The sequence below is a fragment of the Lonchura striata genome, chromosome 1 (genome assembly GCF_046129695.1).
Source record: "Lonchura striata isolate bLonStr1 chromosome 1, bLonStr1.mat, whole genome shotgun sequence".
NCBI classification, from domain to species: Eukaryota; Metazoa; Chordata; class Aves; order Passeriformes; family Estrildidae; genus Lonchura; species Lonchura striata.
The window spans coordinates 41,693,963-41,710,021 of record NC_134603.1 but is presented as its reverse complement, the minus strand read 5'-3'; the positions used below and the strand labels follow the sequence as shown (position 1 = coordinate 41,710,021).

The window sequence follows — 16,059 nt, the reverse complement described above, 5'->3', positions numbered from 1 at the left end:
CCTTCATAGTATGTGAGGCAAGTTAGTGTATTTTTGGATGCATATAGGCAACTGTGTTGCATTTCTATACTCTTCCCAGTATCACATGCTCTCTAAGTAAATTTTTTTTTCCTGCTGCTGGTAGCTTATAAAACATTGATAGTAAAATAAAATATGTGAATAGTACTGTAAATACTGCAACAAGGATTCTAGGGCATGTTGCAGAGAACCAATAAACAGCCAACAATGTATGGGTAATGTGAAATGACTGGCTGCTCTTCAACAGTGCTCTAGGAAAATTGTGATTTTCAGTTACGATCTGTTCAGTCAAATTAAAGTCTGATGACTGCCTCAAGATGTTCATTTATCACCCAAAATAAATCAAACAGAGAGAACAGGCAACAATATGTGATTGTATTCAAAGGCAACGCATCAGTACCTATGGGTAGAATTTCCAGCAGCAGTCAGATAAAAGTTGCTGGAAATAAGAGTACAACAATAGATCACATCAGGACAGGATATTATAGAATCTCAGCTTGGTTCATAAATATAAAATAATGAGCTACTGTTTTCATAGTCTTCCCTGTCAAACTGTATTAAAAAAGTTGAAAAAATGCTATTGTCACGTGTTATAGCTGAAGATTTGGTCAAAGAAATGGGTACACTGTCTTTTATTTGGCTTTTTTTTTTTTTAATGTATGCATACCTGAAAACAAGAAAAATAAAGATAATAGAGTATGTAATGCTCATTTTCAGGCAAAAATGTCATCATCACATCCTACATAGCACAGCTGAGTGTGCTATCCCCTTTGAATACAGCAAAGATGTCCAGGATGGTGTAGGCTTTCACCAGACAGGAAAATAGCAGTTGCTGGTGGCCTGCAGACTTTCATTGCATCCACAGCCACAACAGATTTACTAACACCAGACTGCTGTGCCATGGATCTAAAGGAATCTGGCAGAAATGGCTTTCAATAAAAAATGCCAATATACTCCTAGACTTGGAAAATGGAAAGAGAAGCAGGTGTGATACCTGTCCAGCACTGAGCAGTTTCTGAGATAGAATCAAAAATTAGCACCAGGAGTGGCTCATGATGTATATCTTGAGCTATTAAGACTTGGCAAAACTGAGATGGTGCATCTGCCATGCTTTCAGTGCATCAGAAAATCAGACATTAATTTGCTGTTGCCTCAACTTTTGAAGAGCACAGTGAAGGAGATCCAGAAGCTGAATGGCCTCCAGAAACCATCTGGGGAGATGGGTTTTGGTGTTCTTAATCTGAAGATACCTGGAGCTTTTTGCCACCTCTGTTGTCCTTTGACAATGTCACAAGTGGTAGCTTGCTGTAATAGAGTGATCACAGCGTAGATGCTGTAAGGCAGCAGCAGGCAGTGATTTACAGGTCCTGTAGGTCTGTGTAGGAGCAAGAAACATCTTCCAAAGGAGACAGAAGAGCTAGCATGACTGCAGTCATGGCCTTGAGGACTTCATCCTTGGCAAAGCAGGAACATGCCTGTGGCAAACTAAGGGAACTGCAGACACGGACAAGGTGCTGCAGCCTGGGCCTCCATCCTGTGCTCCAGGGAATGGTGCTGACAGGGGTTAATTCTGCCTGCTTGTCTTGTAGCACTGCAGGTCCATGAAAGAACAGCTGAACAGGTAAATATCTGTCTTTGTCAGTTTTTGACATAGCTCAGATATGTGCATATATAAAAGGCCAGTGCTAATGGTGTATTTCCAAACTTTATTACAGAATTTATAAGATTCAAATACTTGCTTTCAGATCTTCCATTCAATAAAAAATAATAATAAAAAAAGTAAAAAAGTGAGTCCTTTTGGGCATGTATTTAGAATATTCCCTTTTCCTCTTACAAACCAAAAATGAGAAAATTTTCTTTAATGATCCTTTGGCAAGATGCAAATTTACAGAAGGGGGAATTAGGAGCCCTAAGGCAGCCAAGAGATGCTCTTTTCCAAGTTGAGCCTGCTGCCAGTGCAAAGAACAAGGTGAGCCAGATTTCATTTACTACCTGGAATATTACAGCAGGGAAACCACAGGGAGAGGTGTTCACTGTCTGGTAACACAGCTGCTTCACAGGCCCTCTTGAGCTTCCCAGGTGCTGCCAGGGCCACCCTGGTGATTCTTGTGAGCCCCGCTCCTTTGGCAGACGCCTGCACCAGTTCAATCTGGTTTTGAGCTCCAGTTTTTGTAGTGAGGGGGTGACAGGGCCAAACTACACTATTTACTCCTAATATCTAAGCTTACTTATCTGTGACATAAATGGAAGTGCTGACTTGGATTAAATGCTTGAGTTTAAACAATTCATTTGAGAAACCCTAAATAAATGAGTCAAGGAAAAGGAGAGAGTGCTTTAAAATTTACTAAACACTATCCATTACACAACTATCAAAGTTCCCATCAATTTCAAAACCATAAAATCTCTCCCACTTTAATGCAAATTTCTATTAGAACAATATTTTGTGACTATATTTTGTAGAGAAAACTGAAATCTTGCAGTAAGATTTTCTGATCTCTTTTTTCTCATTTTTTGTACTTCTGGCAAATTAAAGAAGTCATTATGGTATAATAGAAAAGGACTCAGTAACAATTAAAACGAATGAGGTTAATGAATTGTATCTGAAACACCGTTTTTTTATTCAGAAATGTTGTTTGGTTCAGATGCCATTTTATGCCTCTATTTTATGTAGTATAGTTTCAGACAAAAAATAGAAAACTCTATCTGTGATATACAAACAAAATCACAGTAATTATGTGCAAAATGTGAATGTTTGAGGATAGGACTTGTTTTTGTTGGCTTTTAATTTATTGCTGACTAACTGCCCCTGCTCTATGTGCCTGTTTTGATTAATGCGGTAGTGTCTTGTCCACATGTGCCTGAAATTCTGAATCTTGTAAATTGTGCATAAAAGAATATGCTTAAGATTTAAACAATTGAATCTGAGCTGCACTTATTTATGAATATTTTGTTTAACAAGCTAGTTAGGAGAAAAAAATCCATTATAGAAAGGTTTCAAGATTTTCTGGAATAAAATTTAAAAAAAGGTGGAGTTTTGAGAATGAATCTCTCCAATAATATTCACGAAAATAACTTCAGGTGTTTGGCATCCCTGGGTCACCCAGATGAAATCACAGGGATAGAGCTCTGCTGTTAAACCAAACCATACCCTATCCCAGATCCTCAGAAGTATTTAGAAATAGCTGTCTTGTATTCTGTTCAGGCCCAGGTCCTTCCAAAGGCTGACAGCACCAAGCTGGTGAATTACAGAGCAGATGTGTGAGAGTTGAAGCCAATGCTGAGCAAAACGACTTTGTTCTGGCAGCTTGCCTGACTTTAACCTTGCTGTGCATGACCCAGCTCCAATACCAAAGTTTTTTCAGGCACACAGAACTACTTTTTCCCAAAGGTGACTATAAGAAAACTCTAGGTAGAATGGAAAACTGTTCTTTTCAACAATTATTTCTCAAACTTCAGGCCAGTACCTTTTTGGCAGTCCTGAAAGAGCCTAAAGTGGGTTGGTCAAATATCATGTGGCAGCAGTTGTCTCAGGGTAGCAGCAGCTGTTGCATTAAAAAGGGATTACAGTCTAAGACTGTGGTTGCAGGATTGATAACCACCTTAAATTGCTGACAGCAGTTTCTTTTCTCCAAGGCAAAGGAGTGAATATGAACACTTGTAGCCAACTATAAGCTCTTCTCTCTTGACTGATATGGAGGTTCTAAGTTGCTGGAAAGTCTAATTGAAGGTAAATGAGATGAACCAAATGGAGGTGACATTTTCAGATTTGCATAAACCAGCCCTAGATATTTCAAGATTCTCTTGCTGAGTTCAAACAATCTATTCTCTGCATTTGTTCTGACAGTGATATGTGAAATTATTCCAGCACTTCTCACAGCTCCTTTTACTCTTGCAAAAGATAGACACATGGACACACGTCCTGTATCATATCTTCTAGAACATTTTAAATTATTAACCATCAACTAAGTGTTTACAGTTTTATTGGAGTAACTGTTTCACCTTCTTGCTCTGTTTCATTATAAAGCTTGATGTGTTCTACAATACCTTTTGTAGCTTTGATATACAAGCAGTTTTGGTGATCTCTAATTTTGCAGTCTTCTATAACTTGCTTTTCTCAACAAAATTCCTCTAAGGCACTAGATTGCATTGTCACAGATCCATGATAGGAAACAGGAGGAGGAATGGAGGGAACAAATTAGCAGTAATCATAACCTCTGATCACATACATAATTATTTAGTGTACCTTTCGATTAGCTAATTTCAGTATTCTGCCAAAAGTCAACTTGCATTCAGAGTGTGAAATACTTTGTATTCAAAATGCATAAAGGATCTGTTTGACTTGAATTCACTTGAGAAAATTGCACTTTACTGCAATGTAAGCAAAGGGGAGGAAAAAAATGCATTTAAGCAGGGTGAGGAAAATGGACTATGCACTTCCTGTCTGATCAGACTCCTCATATACCTGAGACTGACCCTTGTAAAACTATTTTAAAATTGCTGTACTTCAGAAGGATGAAGATAAATTAAAAAGTGCCTATCACTATTTTCACTGGTAAATCAGAAAGTAGATAAACTCAACACTTGACAAGAGATCTAGTGATAAAAAGCAGACAGAACACTGACCAAATGAAAAAAATGTGAAAACTTCATTAAACTGTATAAAACTTGACTGCATTATCAACTCAAATCTTTAGACCCTTGTCAAAGTTTGGGTTTTCTATATTGGCATTTGCTAGGAAAACCTACTATGAATCTAGCCAATAAAATCATACTACAAGTATACTTGTGTTCCTGAAATTGCAAGGCTGCATGTAGTCCTCAGTTCTCATTTGCCAGAAAAAAAATTGACTAAAATTCTGAAAGTATTGGAACTATTTAAACTATAAGAACAGTGAAAGTCAAGGAACTAGGGGTTTTGTGTCTAGCAGCTGTATTCAGAGTTGAGTCTAGTCACTCTAAGGAGAGGTACCTGTAGCATCACCAGTGTGGTCAGATTCCCATTTACCTGAAGGAGATTCCCCCCTCTGCCATCAGCAGAACATCAATGGTAATTCCTCTGATTCCTCATCAATTTTGATAGGATTCAGCATCACAGGAAGTAGACAAACACTTGTCAGTGCCAATCGTGCCAGAAGAGGCAGAAGATTGGAACAGCACGACTGAATTGGTCTTATTTAGAGTAAATTAATATCTCTTTGACATAATCAACGTAACTCTGTGGTGAGAATGGTTTGTTTATGTCTTCTTGCTACTGCCTTGGCAAAATACATCCTATAGATTAGGAGGATTAAAGGACCCCTTGACATATTTAGTTTCATTTCATTTCATTTCATTTCATTTCATTTCATTTCATTTCATTTCATTTCATTTCATTTCATTTCAACCTCTTCTCTGTTTCTTGGACTTTATTAATACTGTTTCAAACCTGTACTTCTAGTGGTTCAGTAGCAGTGAAAATGACCTTAGATTCCCAAGCCTTATGGCATGTAAACAGTATATCCTGACACAGAATAACCACTTCCATCCACCTTAGTTTGATGGGATGAAGAACCACTTCTTTCCTCAGCTCCAGGAAATGCTGCCAATTATGCCTCCATTGCTGGTGAGATGAGTTAATATATGGAGCAAGTTCTGCTGGGATGCTGGACACTTTTATCTTGTGAAGTGCTCAGCTTGGCTAGCTGTCCTTTTTCATAAGGCAAATTGAAGTGCAGTGTCAGTATATCATGCTTAGAGGATCAGCAATGGTGTCAGTTAGGACTGAGACTGGGAAGAATGGTCTCCCAAAGAAGTTGCATGTCTGGCTATTTTCTCTCCTGTTTTTTTTTTTTTTTTTTTTTTTTTTTTTTTTTTTTTTGGTTTTTTTTTTGGTTTTTTTTTGGCTCCTAATAGTCACGGAAAAAGAGATTGGCAGTGCCTGTTCTTCTTTTTTTATTGCTGGTATGTTGCATATTTAAGGCAGAAGGGCCTCTCTGGTTGTGTGAATGGGACTGTGTTCTAGCCCTTGCTGTGCTAAAAGATTTGGCACTGTGTGTGTGGAGGCAGCTTTGCAGAAGTCTCAGAGAAAGATTTCCTGCCAGCAGCATCTGTGGAGATGGAAACAGCCACTGCATTAGATCCATCGAGTTCTAAAGAAATGCAATAACTAGACCCTAATTAGCTATCTACACCCAAATGTTAAACATGGTAGGTTTTCAAATGGATGCCTAGCAAAGGCATTTTTCTGCCAGCTTATTGGACTCTGGATCTTACACTAGGCACTGGTGACGTCATATTAAATTAACTAACCCTTGAAATAATTCCAGGGAACCTTGACAGGAGACAGAACATGACTGTCCATTCTATTAAGATAATTAGAAATGTCCTGGAATGGCTTAGGGCTTTCCCTTGCTTTTCCCCAAAAAACTGCCAAGCAGCTTGGGTTTTAACACAAGCAAGAGAGAATTCTTCATCACTGTGGTTGTAAACATCTTATTTTGCAGTATAAAACACTGTGACTGTTGGCCATTTTGTAACAGTTGCCTTCAGGGCCAAAGAATGGTACTAAACATATTTAAACTATGATTTCAGATGAAATTAAATGTGTGAGAGTCTAGAAAAAATGGCAGAATCCCTGATCAATCCTAATGGTGTTTGCACTTCTGAGATAAACTGGTTAAATTTTAAGAAAAGGAAACAACAAACATAATGAACCGAGGATCTGACCTGATGTAGTTTTTTGCTAAGTTTTACACAGCCAGCCTTTGTCCTCTGCAGGCTGGAGGGATTTGTGAGTGAATTAAGGCTTTCATGTTTCTTCAGGTGTTATTGTCACAACGCCACCATGTAGATGTAAGTCTGCCACACCTTCAGGATGTACAGTTTGCTCTAACACAACTGTACAAGTACACCTTGGCTTCTTAATTTTGGAACAGTTCTGCTCTGTAATGTCCTGGGCCAGTTCTGCTGCTAGGTTAATGGGAAATTTTCCAGCTGCAAAATTATGAATATGTTCTTCTTATTCACAAGTTCCCTGATTCCTTTTGCACCTCATGCTGCTCCATTCTGAGCATCTGGCTGGTGACAGAACAACTAGTCAAGAAATGAAGATGCCAGCATGTCTCAGTGCTGAGGAATAGTGTCTACTCACTGTGAGGCATGATGGGCTACTACAACCTTCTAGGATGCCTTTGCAGAGGTAACAGATTGTGTCCAAACTGGTGAGCCTGAGTCCATTCTACCTGCAAGGACAGAGAGAAAGCAGGTACAGAAGTGAATGAGAGAAGAGTCTGTGGGTGTATATCAAAATGAACAGTAATCTTTACAGCAATGTGAAAAAGTGGATGCTATTAAATAAAATGTTTGTTTTAACCAAAATGGACAAGAATATTAAAATATGCCATTTGTCCCTGCATCTAGGTAATGGGTGTGAAATTGACTAACCAGACAACTTTTCCATCTCTGTAGATCAATACATTTCCAGGGACATATTAAGAAGGAATATAAACATTCCTAAGTTTCAATTTTTCTTTATTCATTTACATTCCAAACAATTACATATTCTATTTTGTAGGAATACAATTTATAATCCCTATATTTGGTGACACTGGGAGCTTAAGAATTTTTCTTCAGAATACTTGAGAAACAAAGTAACAGAAAATCTGAGTAATCATACTCCTTCTGAGAATGATGTAAAAGATGTAGTTTGCTGGAAGAAGATTGTGCAGCTTGTTGCATATGGATCCAAAGAAAAATGGGATTCAGTTAAGTGCTAAGATAAAATTAAAATTACAAATGCTAAAATGTCTTTGTTTTTGGAGAGTGTAGTGCTGCATTGGATATGAATTGGACTGAATAAAGAAAAGTTTGTTTATTTTAGCCTTTGAAAATTGTCACTTAACAGTAAAGGCACAAAGAGGTACTAACAATTTAGAAAGTCTTTCTGAGTGTTTTTGCCATGCAGTTTGTATGTAAAAGTATGTGTTTTCCCTGCTTTTACTAACATTTCTGGCAATGTGCATCATTCAGAGGTGAACTCTATACACTCTAGAGATCAGGAGTTACCCTTTGCTCTCAGTGTTATCTCATCCAATATCTTGACTGGTCAGGAACGAGAAATCCTTTTCTCTTCATCAAATGTGTTATTTCATTTTGTTTTTTTCCAAGTTTATATTCACATTTGTAGTAATATTAAAAATAAAAACAATGAAAGAAAGTGCCTCAGCTGCCAGCAAACAATCAGTTCATTACTGGGAGTGGTCATTACTACAGAGGTGATGATTTTACAGTGTTGTCACACACTGTAGTGGTGAAGCAAACTTTTTCTTGTCCCTTCTGTGCTCAGGTTCTCCCCAGCAGCTCTATAGCCTCATGTATCTTTTGCAGGCTACATACAATAGGAATTTCCACTTCCCTGCCACCTCTCACTCTGCCATTTATATAATTCTCACTCTGCCATCAATACCTCAACTCCTCTTGTTTTTGATAGATGACCCTGCATTCCTGATGAGCTGTTTGACTTGGAGGAATATTTGAAGAGTAAAACAAATGAATGAAAAAAGGTAAGCGATGGCACTGGTTCTTGGAAGCAGCTAACAAACTAAACAGGTTTTGATAAGTAAATTTTGCAAGGCAAAGTTTTTTTACTTCACATAGTGGAACTATGAAATTTCTTTAATGCAAGCCTCTTTCAAAATTTGACAAATAGGTATGCAAAAAAATATTGGTGAGATAAATAGTGAATAATTAGAGTTATTAACATATCCATGAAGAAAATGTTTCTGAAAGTTCTCTAAAAATGTTAATACATCCATTACAAAATACTACTCAGGGAATTTTGGTCTTCTCATGGAGAGCCATATGGTCAAACTGATACACACTTCACTTAAAAAAAGAGTGATTTATATTTTCTGTAAAAAATTGGAATTAAATGTTTGTTGTGGATGGATAATAAGATTAATTTTCAGATTAGCTCAGTTGGTTAGAGCATGGTACTAATAATGCCAAGGTTGTGTCTGGATCCCTGTATGTGCAATTCACTTAAGAGCTGGACTTGATAATCCTTCTAGCTGCTTTTAAACTCAGACTATTCTGTACTTCTGTGATTTATGAAAAGGTGCAAAATCTACTTTTCCAGAGCCTTGTAGGGAGAGAATATTCAACCTTATGTTCCAAAATGGTACCCTTCATCAGATGCATTTGGAAAGGTGCTTTCACTCAAATTGTACATGTCTCTCTAAACATTGTCAGAGCACCCATATAATCATATAAAGAACACAGCTCGGAAGCAACATTGTAGAATTACAGTGCCACAGTACTTTTTACAGAAGGTTAAGTGGCAAGGAAAAGTAAAAAAAATTGTCATAAAAGTGCATGGAAGAAAATACCCAAAACAAGCCCCCAGAAAGATTGGCACCAGGCTCACAGATGTTCCAAGAAGTGAAAGAGTAGCTGAGTTTATTAGATAATCTCTTTTAGTGAATAATTAACAGGTCAGCTTCAAAGTGTAACTCAATGTAGTCTGTTTTGTTTTCTTTTTGTGACAGTGACCTTTCACTTTTAATGTACAATAAAGGGTTATATCAGGTAATTCTGACACAATACAGTGGGAGATTGATCCATTTAATGTCATATTGATATAATTTTTAATTTCAAGTTACTTTCTGATAAGTATCCACATTTAATGGGATCACAAGTAATTAAGTACTGTGCCTATTTAATAGTTATGCACACACAAATGTTATATTAACACTGTTGTTAAGGTCACAGTATTAGTCATTCAAGGGGTTGGAAATGTACCTTTTGTACATGTGTTTTTACAAAATTGGGGATTATGTAGTATTTATTTCATAGGCCCCTTCCCCTTTTTTGAATAAAGCATGGATATGACCTGAGTTTATTATATTCAAGAGACTATAACATATATTTAATAGGACTGCTTCCATATTCATGACAGAATTTGAGTAGTGACACAACCAAGGCTTCCAGGGAGAAAATAACGGGTCAGTGGTTAAGGCAATTGAATGCTTTCTTGAAAGTTAAATTGTAACCTTGCCCCTGAGTTTGTAATTGATACTATGTGAGTTACTTAATCATAGGTGGCCACTAACCAAGTTCTTCAATATCTGATTGAAAATCTGATTTATTAAAACACTGAGTACTTAAATCTGGATCTGAAGTAAACGAAAGCTATAAGTGTCATGTACAAGTGACAAATCAAGTATGGCATGAAGTAGTTATAAAAAAATAAAGTCCTAAACTGCTCTCATATGAGACATATAAGATTTTTGGGTAATTTTATCTTGGCTCTTTCCGATCTCAGAATTCTCTCTTGTTAGCTAAAGAAAATAGCATGCCTTGGTTCTGTATCAAAAATAACCTTGCTTTTGTACTTCAAAATAATTGTGCCAGTATTTTAGAAACAGTCTGCCAGAATGACCATGCAAGAAAAAATACTGGGGAAACCTGTAGTTCTATATTCAGAGGATTCTCTATTCTTACTAGGAGAAAATACAATAGATAGGACATAATGACAGATGGAGTTAGAGGAATAGTGGAAAATTTCTCATTAAATAAGCCCTTTCTATTCCAGTGCATTAAACAGGCTCCAAAACAAAAGTGGTAAATGACCATGTATACTAAAAGATAAAGGCAAATTATACACATGCAGCAGTGAAGCAATTGAAAGATTTACAGACCTGGTGTTCCCCAGCTCCTGAGTATTTTGGCATAGCTCTGCAATGGGTGGATGTTTGTGATGTCTCCAACAGAGATACTTATGTCTTTTTCCTTGTGGAATACAAAGCCTATACCATGGGCATGTTAGAACCTAAAAATCTTTTCTGATCATGTCCTTGACAAACCAATGAGTGTATTTAAACAGGATTTTAAAGCTGAAAGACAAAACCAGATACAATATATGATAATTTTATTATCTCTGTGTAGGACACAGTGCTATCAGTACAAATGCCCACCGTCCCAGCCCGAGAAGACCATTTCCTATGGCTCTTTGGGAAGAAGCTTCCGTTCCTTCAGGAATGGGTCTGACAATTTAACAGTGTGAGGGTATTTATGGTGACAAAAACAAACGAGGTGTTGCAGAAATTGATTGTCCTCAAACAGAACAAGACTAAAAATGAAAATTGATTACTAAGGCAGGAAACAAGGTGACTGATACACTGAACTAATAGCTAATAGTATTAACAAGCTAATACATTTAGGTATCCATGAACAGGAAGCTGCAACAGTGAGTACTACTACTCTTACAGTGCTTTTTTACATAGCAGGATAAATGTATGGGGTAACTGGTGCTAGAGCTTGGTATGAACTCACCTGCAAAGAATTTCCTGTGTCTATCTTGCAGATTTCTCAGTGATGAGCCTTCAATCTTTGCCCAGGAGAGACCACCACATTGTCAAGCCTCTGACAGCATATCAGTAAAAAGGTCTATGAAAATACACTCTTCTTGCCTGTTACAAATGATGTGTAGGTATTATTTTAGAGGTTTCCCTGCAGTGGTTTATACTCTTATATTAAGAGCTATTATGAGCTATGTCTTTGCCATTTGAGATAGAATGCACTATTCAGCAGATGTGACAGTAACATGGTATCACACACACTTCACTTCTGTGTTCTTACCCACATCTCCTGCTAGGGAAAAAAAAGACAAAAAGCTTTGTCGTGGAGCAGGAGCAAACCAAATAGCCAAAGCTGTTTGTTAATTTTTCTGTTGACAATTCTGAAAGGTGAGGACACACACTGTTGAACTAGTTTTGCCATGCAATATGGTTAGAACAATGAAAAGGAACTGTGCATTTACCTTGGGAAAGTTAAAGTAGTTTTGTCATCTATCTTGGACTTCTAATTTTAACAAGACTACGCGATCGGAGATTTTACTCATTAGTGTGAGTGTGGAGGTAATTCCTTTGGCTTCACTAAAGAAATTAGTGTGTATGCATAGCCACGTTCGCGTTTCTGAACAAAAATCTTTACCCAAAGAGGCACCTGTCCGCTTGGCCCCGCTGTTCCCATTCCCCGCAGGGAAGAGCACAGTTAACGCAGCATCTCCGAGTCCCGCCCGAGGCGCTCCGGCGCGGCGCTTGGATGCTATCCAGGCAGGAGCAGGGACCATGGGCCCGGTGCGGGGACGCGGGAGCCGCCAGGGCCCGTCCCGGGCCGGCCCGGGCGGCTGCAGGGCGGCGCGGCCGAGGGCTCCGTCCCCCCCCGTGCCCCGCTCCCTCCCGCCTGCGCCGCCGCCCCGGCGGTCCCATAAAGGGCGCGGCCCCGGCGGCGCTCGCCGCGGGGCGGCCCCGGCGCTGCCTCCGGACGGCCGCTCGCCCCGGGACGGAGCTGCGCCTCCGCTGCCCGCCCCGGGCGAGCCCTTCCCCGGCACAGCGCGTCCTTTCCCCGCAGGCTCCTCCCGGAGAAAGCCGGAGTCCCCGTCGAGTCGCTGCCATGGCCTCCGTCCCCTCCGCCGGCTGCCTCCTGGCCAGGAACCGGTACTACAGGAGTGAGTGCTCGGCGGGGCCGGGAGCTGCCGGCTGTCCCCAGACACACACCCCACCCTCTCCCCTTCTTCCTTTCTCTCTGCCTGGGGAGAGCCTCTGGAGGAGGGATGCTGAGACCCCCGAGGCTCTCCCGAGAAAGTGGGGGCCGGGTTGTTGGTACTCAGGAAAAGTGTCGGAAAATGTTTCAGGTGATGTCTGGATGAGCTGGCGGCAAAGAGTTGTCTTTGCCTAAATAGCTTTTAATTTCTTGGAGAGTTTTTAATATGAAAGAACCTTAGTTTTAATGACCATCTTCTTCTGGTTATTAATCTACCTTTAAAAATTATTCTATTTAGAATTATTTATTAGTGTATTATACATATATATGTGTGTATATTTAATTATAAAACATGACCTAGAAAAAGTGCTAGCCTAGCAAGTCTAGGTTTTTACCTGTACTTCCTATTTGCTTCCTATTTACTTTGCAAATTTAGACACAGTACAAATAAATTCACATTTTTTTTTGTTTCTAAATATGTGAAATAATCACTTCTTTGAGAGTACACATGATGTATTAGGATTCCTAGGTCCACGATGGACACTAATGTGACTGAAGTATTTAGTTGTGTCACAAGGGAAAGCATGACAATTGGGTTGTTGTGGACTTAAATGTTCAAGGATGTATTTATTTGACAGCAGTGTGGCCATGATCTTAAGCCTTGTCAGTGATTTCTGAGGAAGTTATGCATACAAATCAAAGTATGTTTTTAAGGGAAGTGTGAGTAGAGTGAGAGAGAAACTGATATAAAAGTTCTTATGAAAACTGTAGTAGAACAGTTACTATGTAGCTCAGTGAAATTGTTTCCCCTGAGGTAGCAGCATGTCTGAAAAACTCCTGATATATAAAGAGTACACCCTCTCAAAGCATTTTTTTTCATTACTTGTGTCTCTGTTTTCCACGTACAGCAAGACTGAACTTGGAACCCAGGGTTTCTTCCAGCTTCTCCTGCTGTTTGGATGCTGTGAACATCACAGACCAGGACAAAGCATTGCATGGTATTGTTCCCTTCTTTGAAACACTTTTCAGTTTTTCATCCAGTATCTAATGTTGTGGGCTTTTCTCCTTTGTCAGGGTTACCAGAGTTAATTGAAAAATATTGGTGGATAAAAAGCTTCTTCCACAGTGAACCCTCTGCACCAACTGTTGGCAGAAAAACACTCTCAGCAAGCAGGTGAGTCTTGGTTTTAAAATGATGGGGATAACTTACTTGCTCTGCTTTCCTTTCGGTAACAGTGTTAGTAAACAAGTCATAATCAGCTAAAACCATCTGGTAAGGTGCAATTCTGTTTTGATGATTTAAGTAGAATATACATCAAATTTAATGCTATATAACCTTTCCACATTTTCATTTTAACAAATGAACTCATATGCTCCTTCATATTATGCAGGTGGCAGTGCCTATTAGTTTCACACGTATGGTGATGTTTATTTAATCATCTATGTATAGAACTTGCACAACCATTTATACAGTTAGGCCATTTTACTTTGTATTAAAAAGCTGATATGAATGCATTCAAAAATACTTAGGGAAATAAATAAATATCTTTGATATTTATCTTAGATATAAATACAGTGAAAATTCTATTTATCTTCTTTTTATATATATTTCTGCAGCACCAACAGTTGAAAAGGACAGCATAATGGCTTTTCTGACTGAGATGCTATGTACAGACTTGTTTTTCCAAGAGGGATCTTCCTAATGTTTGGGTTCAGCTGCAAGAAGAAAACAAAACCTTTAGGAGAGTGGGAAATTGTATTTTCAAAATATTTTTCAATACCTAAAATTATATTGCTTAATGGGCATATCCATGGCCTACTGTATTCTTTCCAGATTTGCCATAATTTGTGATGTCTCTCTAATGAAATTTTACAGGAATAAGCATCCTGATGACTTACTTGAATAATTAGAGAAAGGTGACAGAAAAAATAAGACATCATAGGTTTAGGAGGAAGATATGTATTTAATGACTTTGCAATAGGGATTCAGTTAAGTTGCCTTTAAGATACCAGCTCTATAGGCAGTCACACCAATGTAAACAAGATTCAGATCTATAATCTATAATAGGACTGCTGTGTGGCACATGTCTTTTATCCAGTATTTGTGTACTAATTACAGGGTGGAGCTATACAAGAACGCTTGTCAATAGCTTTGCTTTTAGAATGCCCAATTATATGAACAAACAATAATCAGTTTGGTTTCTTTGATCAAACAGATTGCATAGATCCTAGCTTCAAATATCCAGGTGCCACTTTCATTCCTACCTATGTATGCTAGTATTTGAAGACAGAATAGAGGAGATGCATTAAAAAACAGTAGTCCTAATGGAAACTGACCTCTTCCAAGGAGAAGAACAACTTTAATCAGAGTTGATACTTCTAGTTTGTTTTAGATTTCTTCTGCCAGCTTTGTTGTGGCTTAAAGATCTACTTGTGACCAATTCTATCAATATTCTTATGTCTGTCAGATTAGTTATGAGGGCTAGATCTGGAAAAGGATTCCCCTCAAAGTAATCACTTTATTGTTGTTATCCAAGAGTACCTTTGTCATGCCCTTGAAAGGCACTATAACATTGCAATGCTGAAGGCTAAATGAAACTAATTAGTATAATGCTTATTTAGTCTACTGGGTATGACTGAAATGCATCAAGGATTATGGAAAATAACAAATATTTGGCTGGATGATAACATTTGTGACAAATATCTATGCAACTTTTTGATGTACTCATCACTGGATGATCTAACAGTGGCAAACATTAATGTAGGCAGCATCTTTTTATTATAGTCTAATGGTTCTCATGGTTATGCATAACTCCAAAGTGTATGAAGTGGTTGCTTCAGGGAGTTTACAGTCTTGGTGGAGGCAATAAATGCATGGCAGATGACAAAAGACCACAATTCTGAAAACATGATTTCAAGGGTCTTTAATTTGACTTGTGTCTTACTTTACTGCTATTGTATAGTTTCATCTTTGTTCTCTAAGTGTACAGAATGACCTTTTTTTTTATACAAAGTTTTTTTTTTTTTTTTTTTATCAATAAAGATTTAACCAGTATTTTGTCTGACTTATTTTTGGCTTCCAAAAACAAATCGGTGTTCCATGTTGCCTATGGTGGAGTTGCTGTGTGGTTTTGGGTTTTCTTTTTTGAACATGTATTTATTTTTCTTGTTTAAAAGAAAGTATTTGAAAAATTTAACACCCCCTAAAATGTCTATGTTTTATGTGCTTCACATTCTTCCTTTAGTCACTTCAAGTTCTGATGTGACTTGGAAAAGGAGCGCAAGCTAGGAAAAAGCCCCTGCACCTTTTTCTAAAGAAACATGTTGTAAAGGAAGAGAGAAAGAAAACATCATAGTTGCAAGAAGGTGACTGACTCTCTTTGAAGATGCTTGAAATCACAGAAGAAAGAGATACTGTAGCCCTATTATTTTATACATCTGAAATACCAGATTCAGGAAACACTGTGGAAAAGAAGTGACAAGTTTCCATGTTACTCATTGAGTTTAAACTGCTTCTGT

The 16,059-nt window shown here is 38.2% G+C and overlaps 1 protein-coding gene and 1 long non-coding RNA gene across 3 annotated transcripts; one reads left to right on the top strand and one right to left on the bottom strand.

Annotated features, from left to right (window-relative positions):
* Positions 1-5,325: 5,325 nt before the first annotated feature.
* On the bottom strand, positions 5,326-12,206 carry LOC110473758 (uncharacterized). Of its 2 annotated transcripts, none has more exons than XR_013340938.1 (5): positions 11,989-12,206; positions 11,329-11,465; positions 10,695-10,889; positions 7,148-7,238; positions 5,326-6,104 (listed from the first exon to the last, which is right to left on the bottom strand). It is a non-coding gene; the product is annotated as an uncharacterized LOC110473758 (long non-coding RNA). The 2 variants fall into 2 exon arrangements; XR_013340939.1 differs by having other exon boundaries at positions 12,001-12,206.
* A 97-nt stretch (positions 12,207-12,303) lies between these two features.
* On the top strand, positions 12,304-15,447 carry PPDPFL (pancreatic progenitor cell differentiation and proliferation factor like). The gene is made up of 4 exons (XM_021536570.3): positions 12,304-12,505; positions 13,449-13,538; positions 13,615-13,714; positions 14,158-15,447. The coding sequence occupies exons 1-4, from the start codon at positions 12,451-12,453 to the stop codon at positions 14,168-14,170; spliced, it is 258 nt and encodes an 85-aa protein (XP_021392245.2). The 5' UTR covers positions 12,304-12,450; the 3' UTR covers positions 14,171-15,447.
* Positions 15,448-16,059: the final 612 nt, after the last annotated feature.

Excerpts from the sequence above, each read along its gene's own strand:
- PPDPFL (XM_021536570.3), top strand. The coding sequence starts at position 12,451 with ATGGCCTCCGTCCCCTCCGCCGGCTGCCTCCTGGCCAGGAACCGGTAC. Across the intron at positions 12,506-13,448 it reads CAGGAACCGGTACTACAGGA|CAAGACTGAACTTGGAACCC; the intron begins GTGAGTGCTCGG and ends TTCCACGTACAG. Across the intron at positions 13,539-13,614 it reads CCAGGACAAAGCATTGCATG|GGTTACCAGAGTTAATTGAA; the intron begins GTATTGTTCCCT and ends CTCCTTTGTCAG.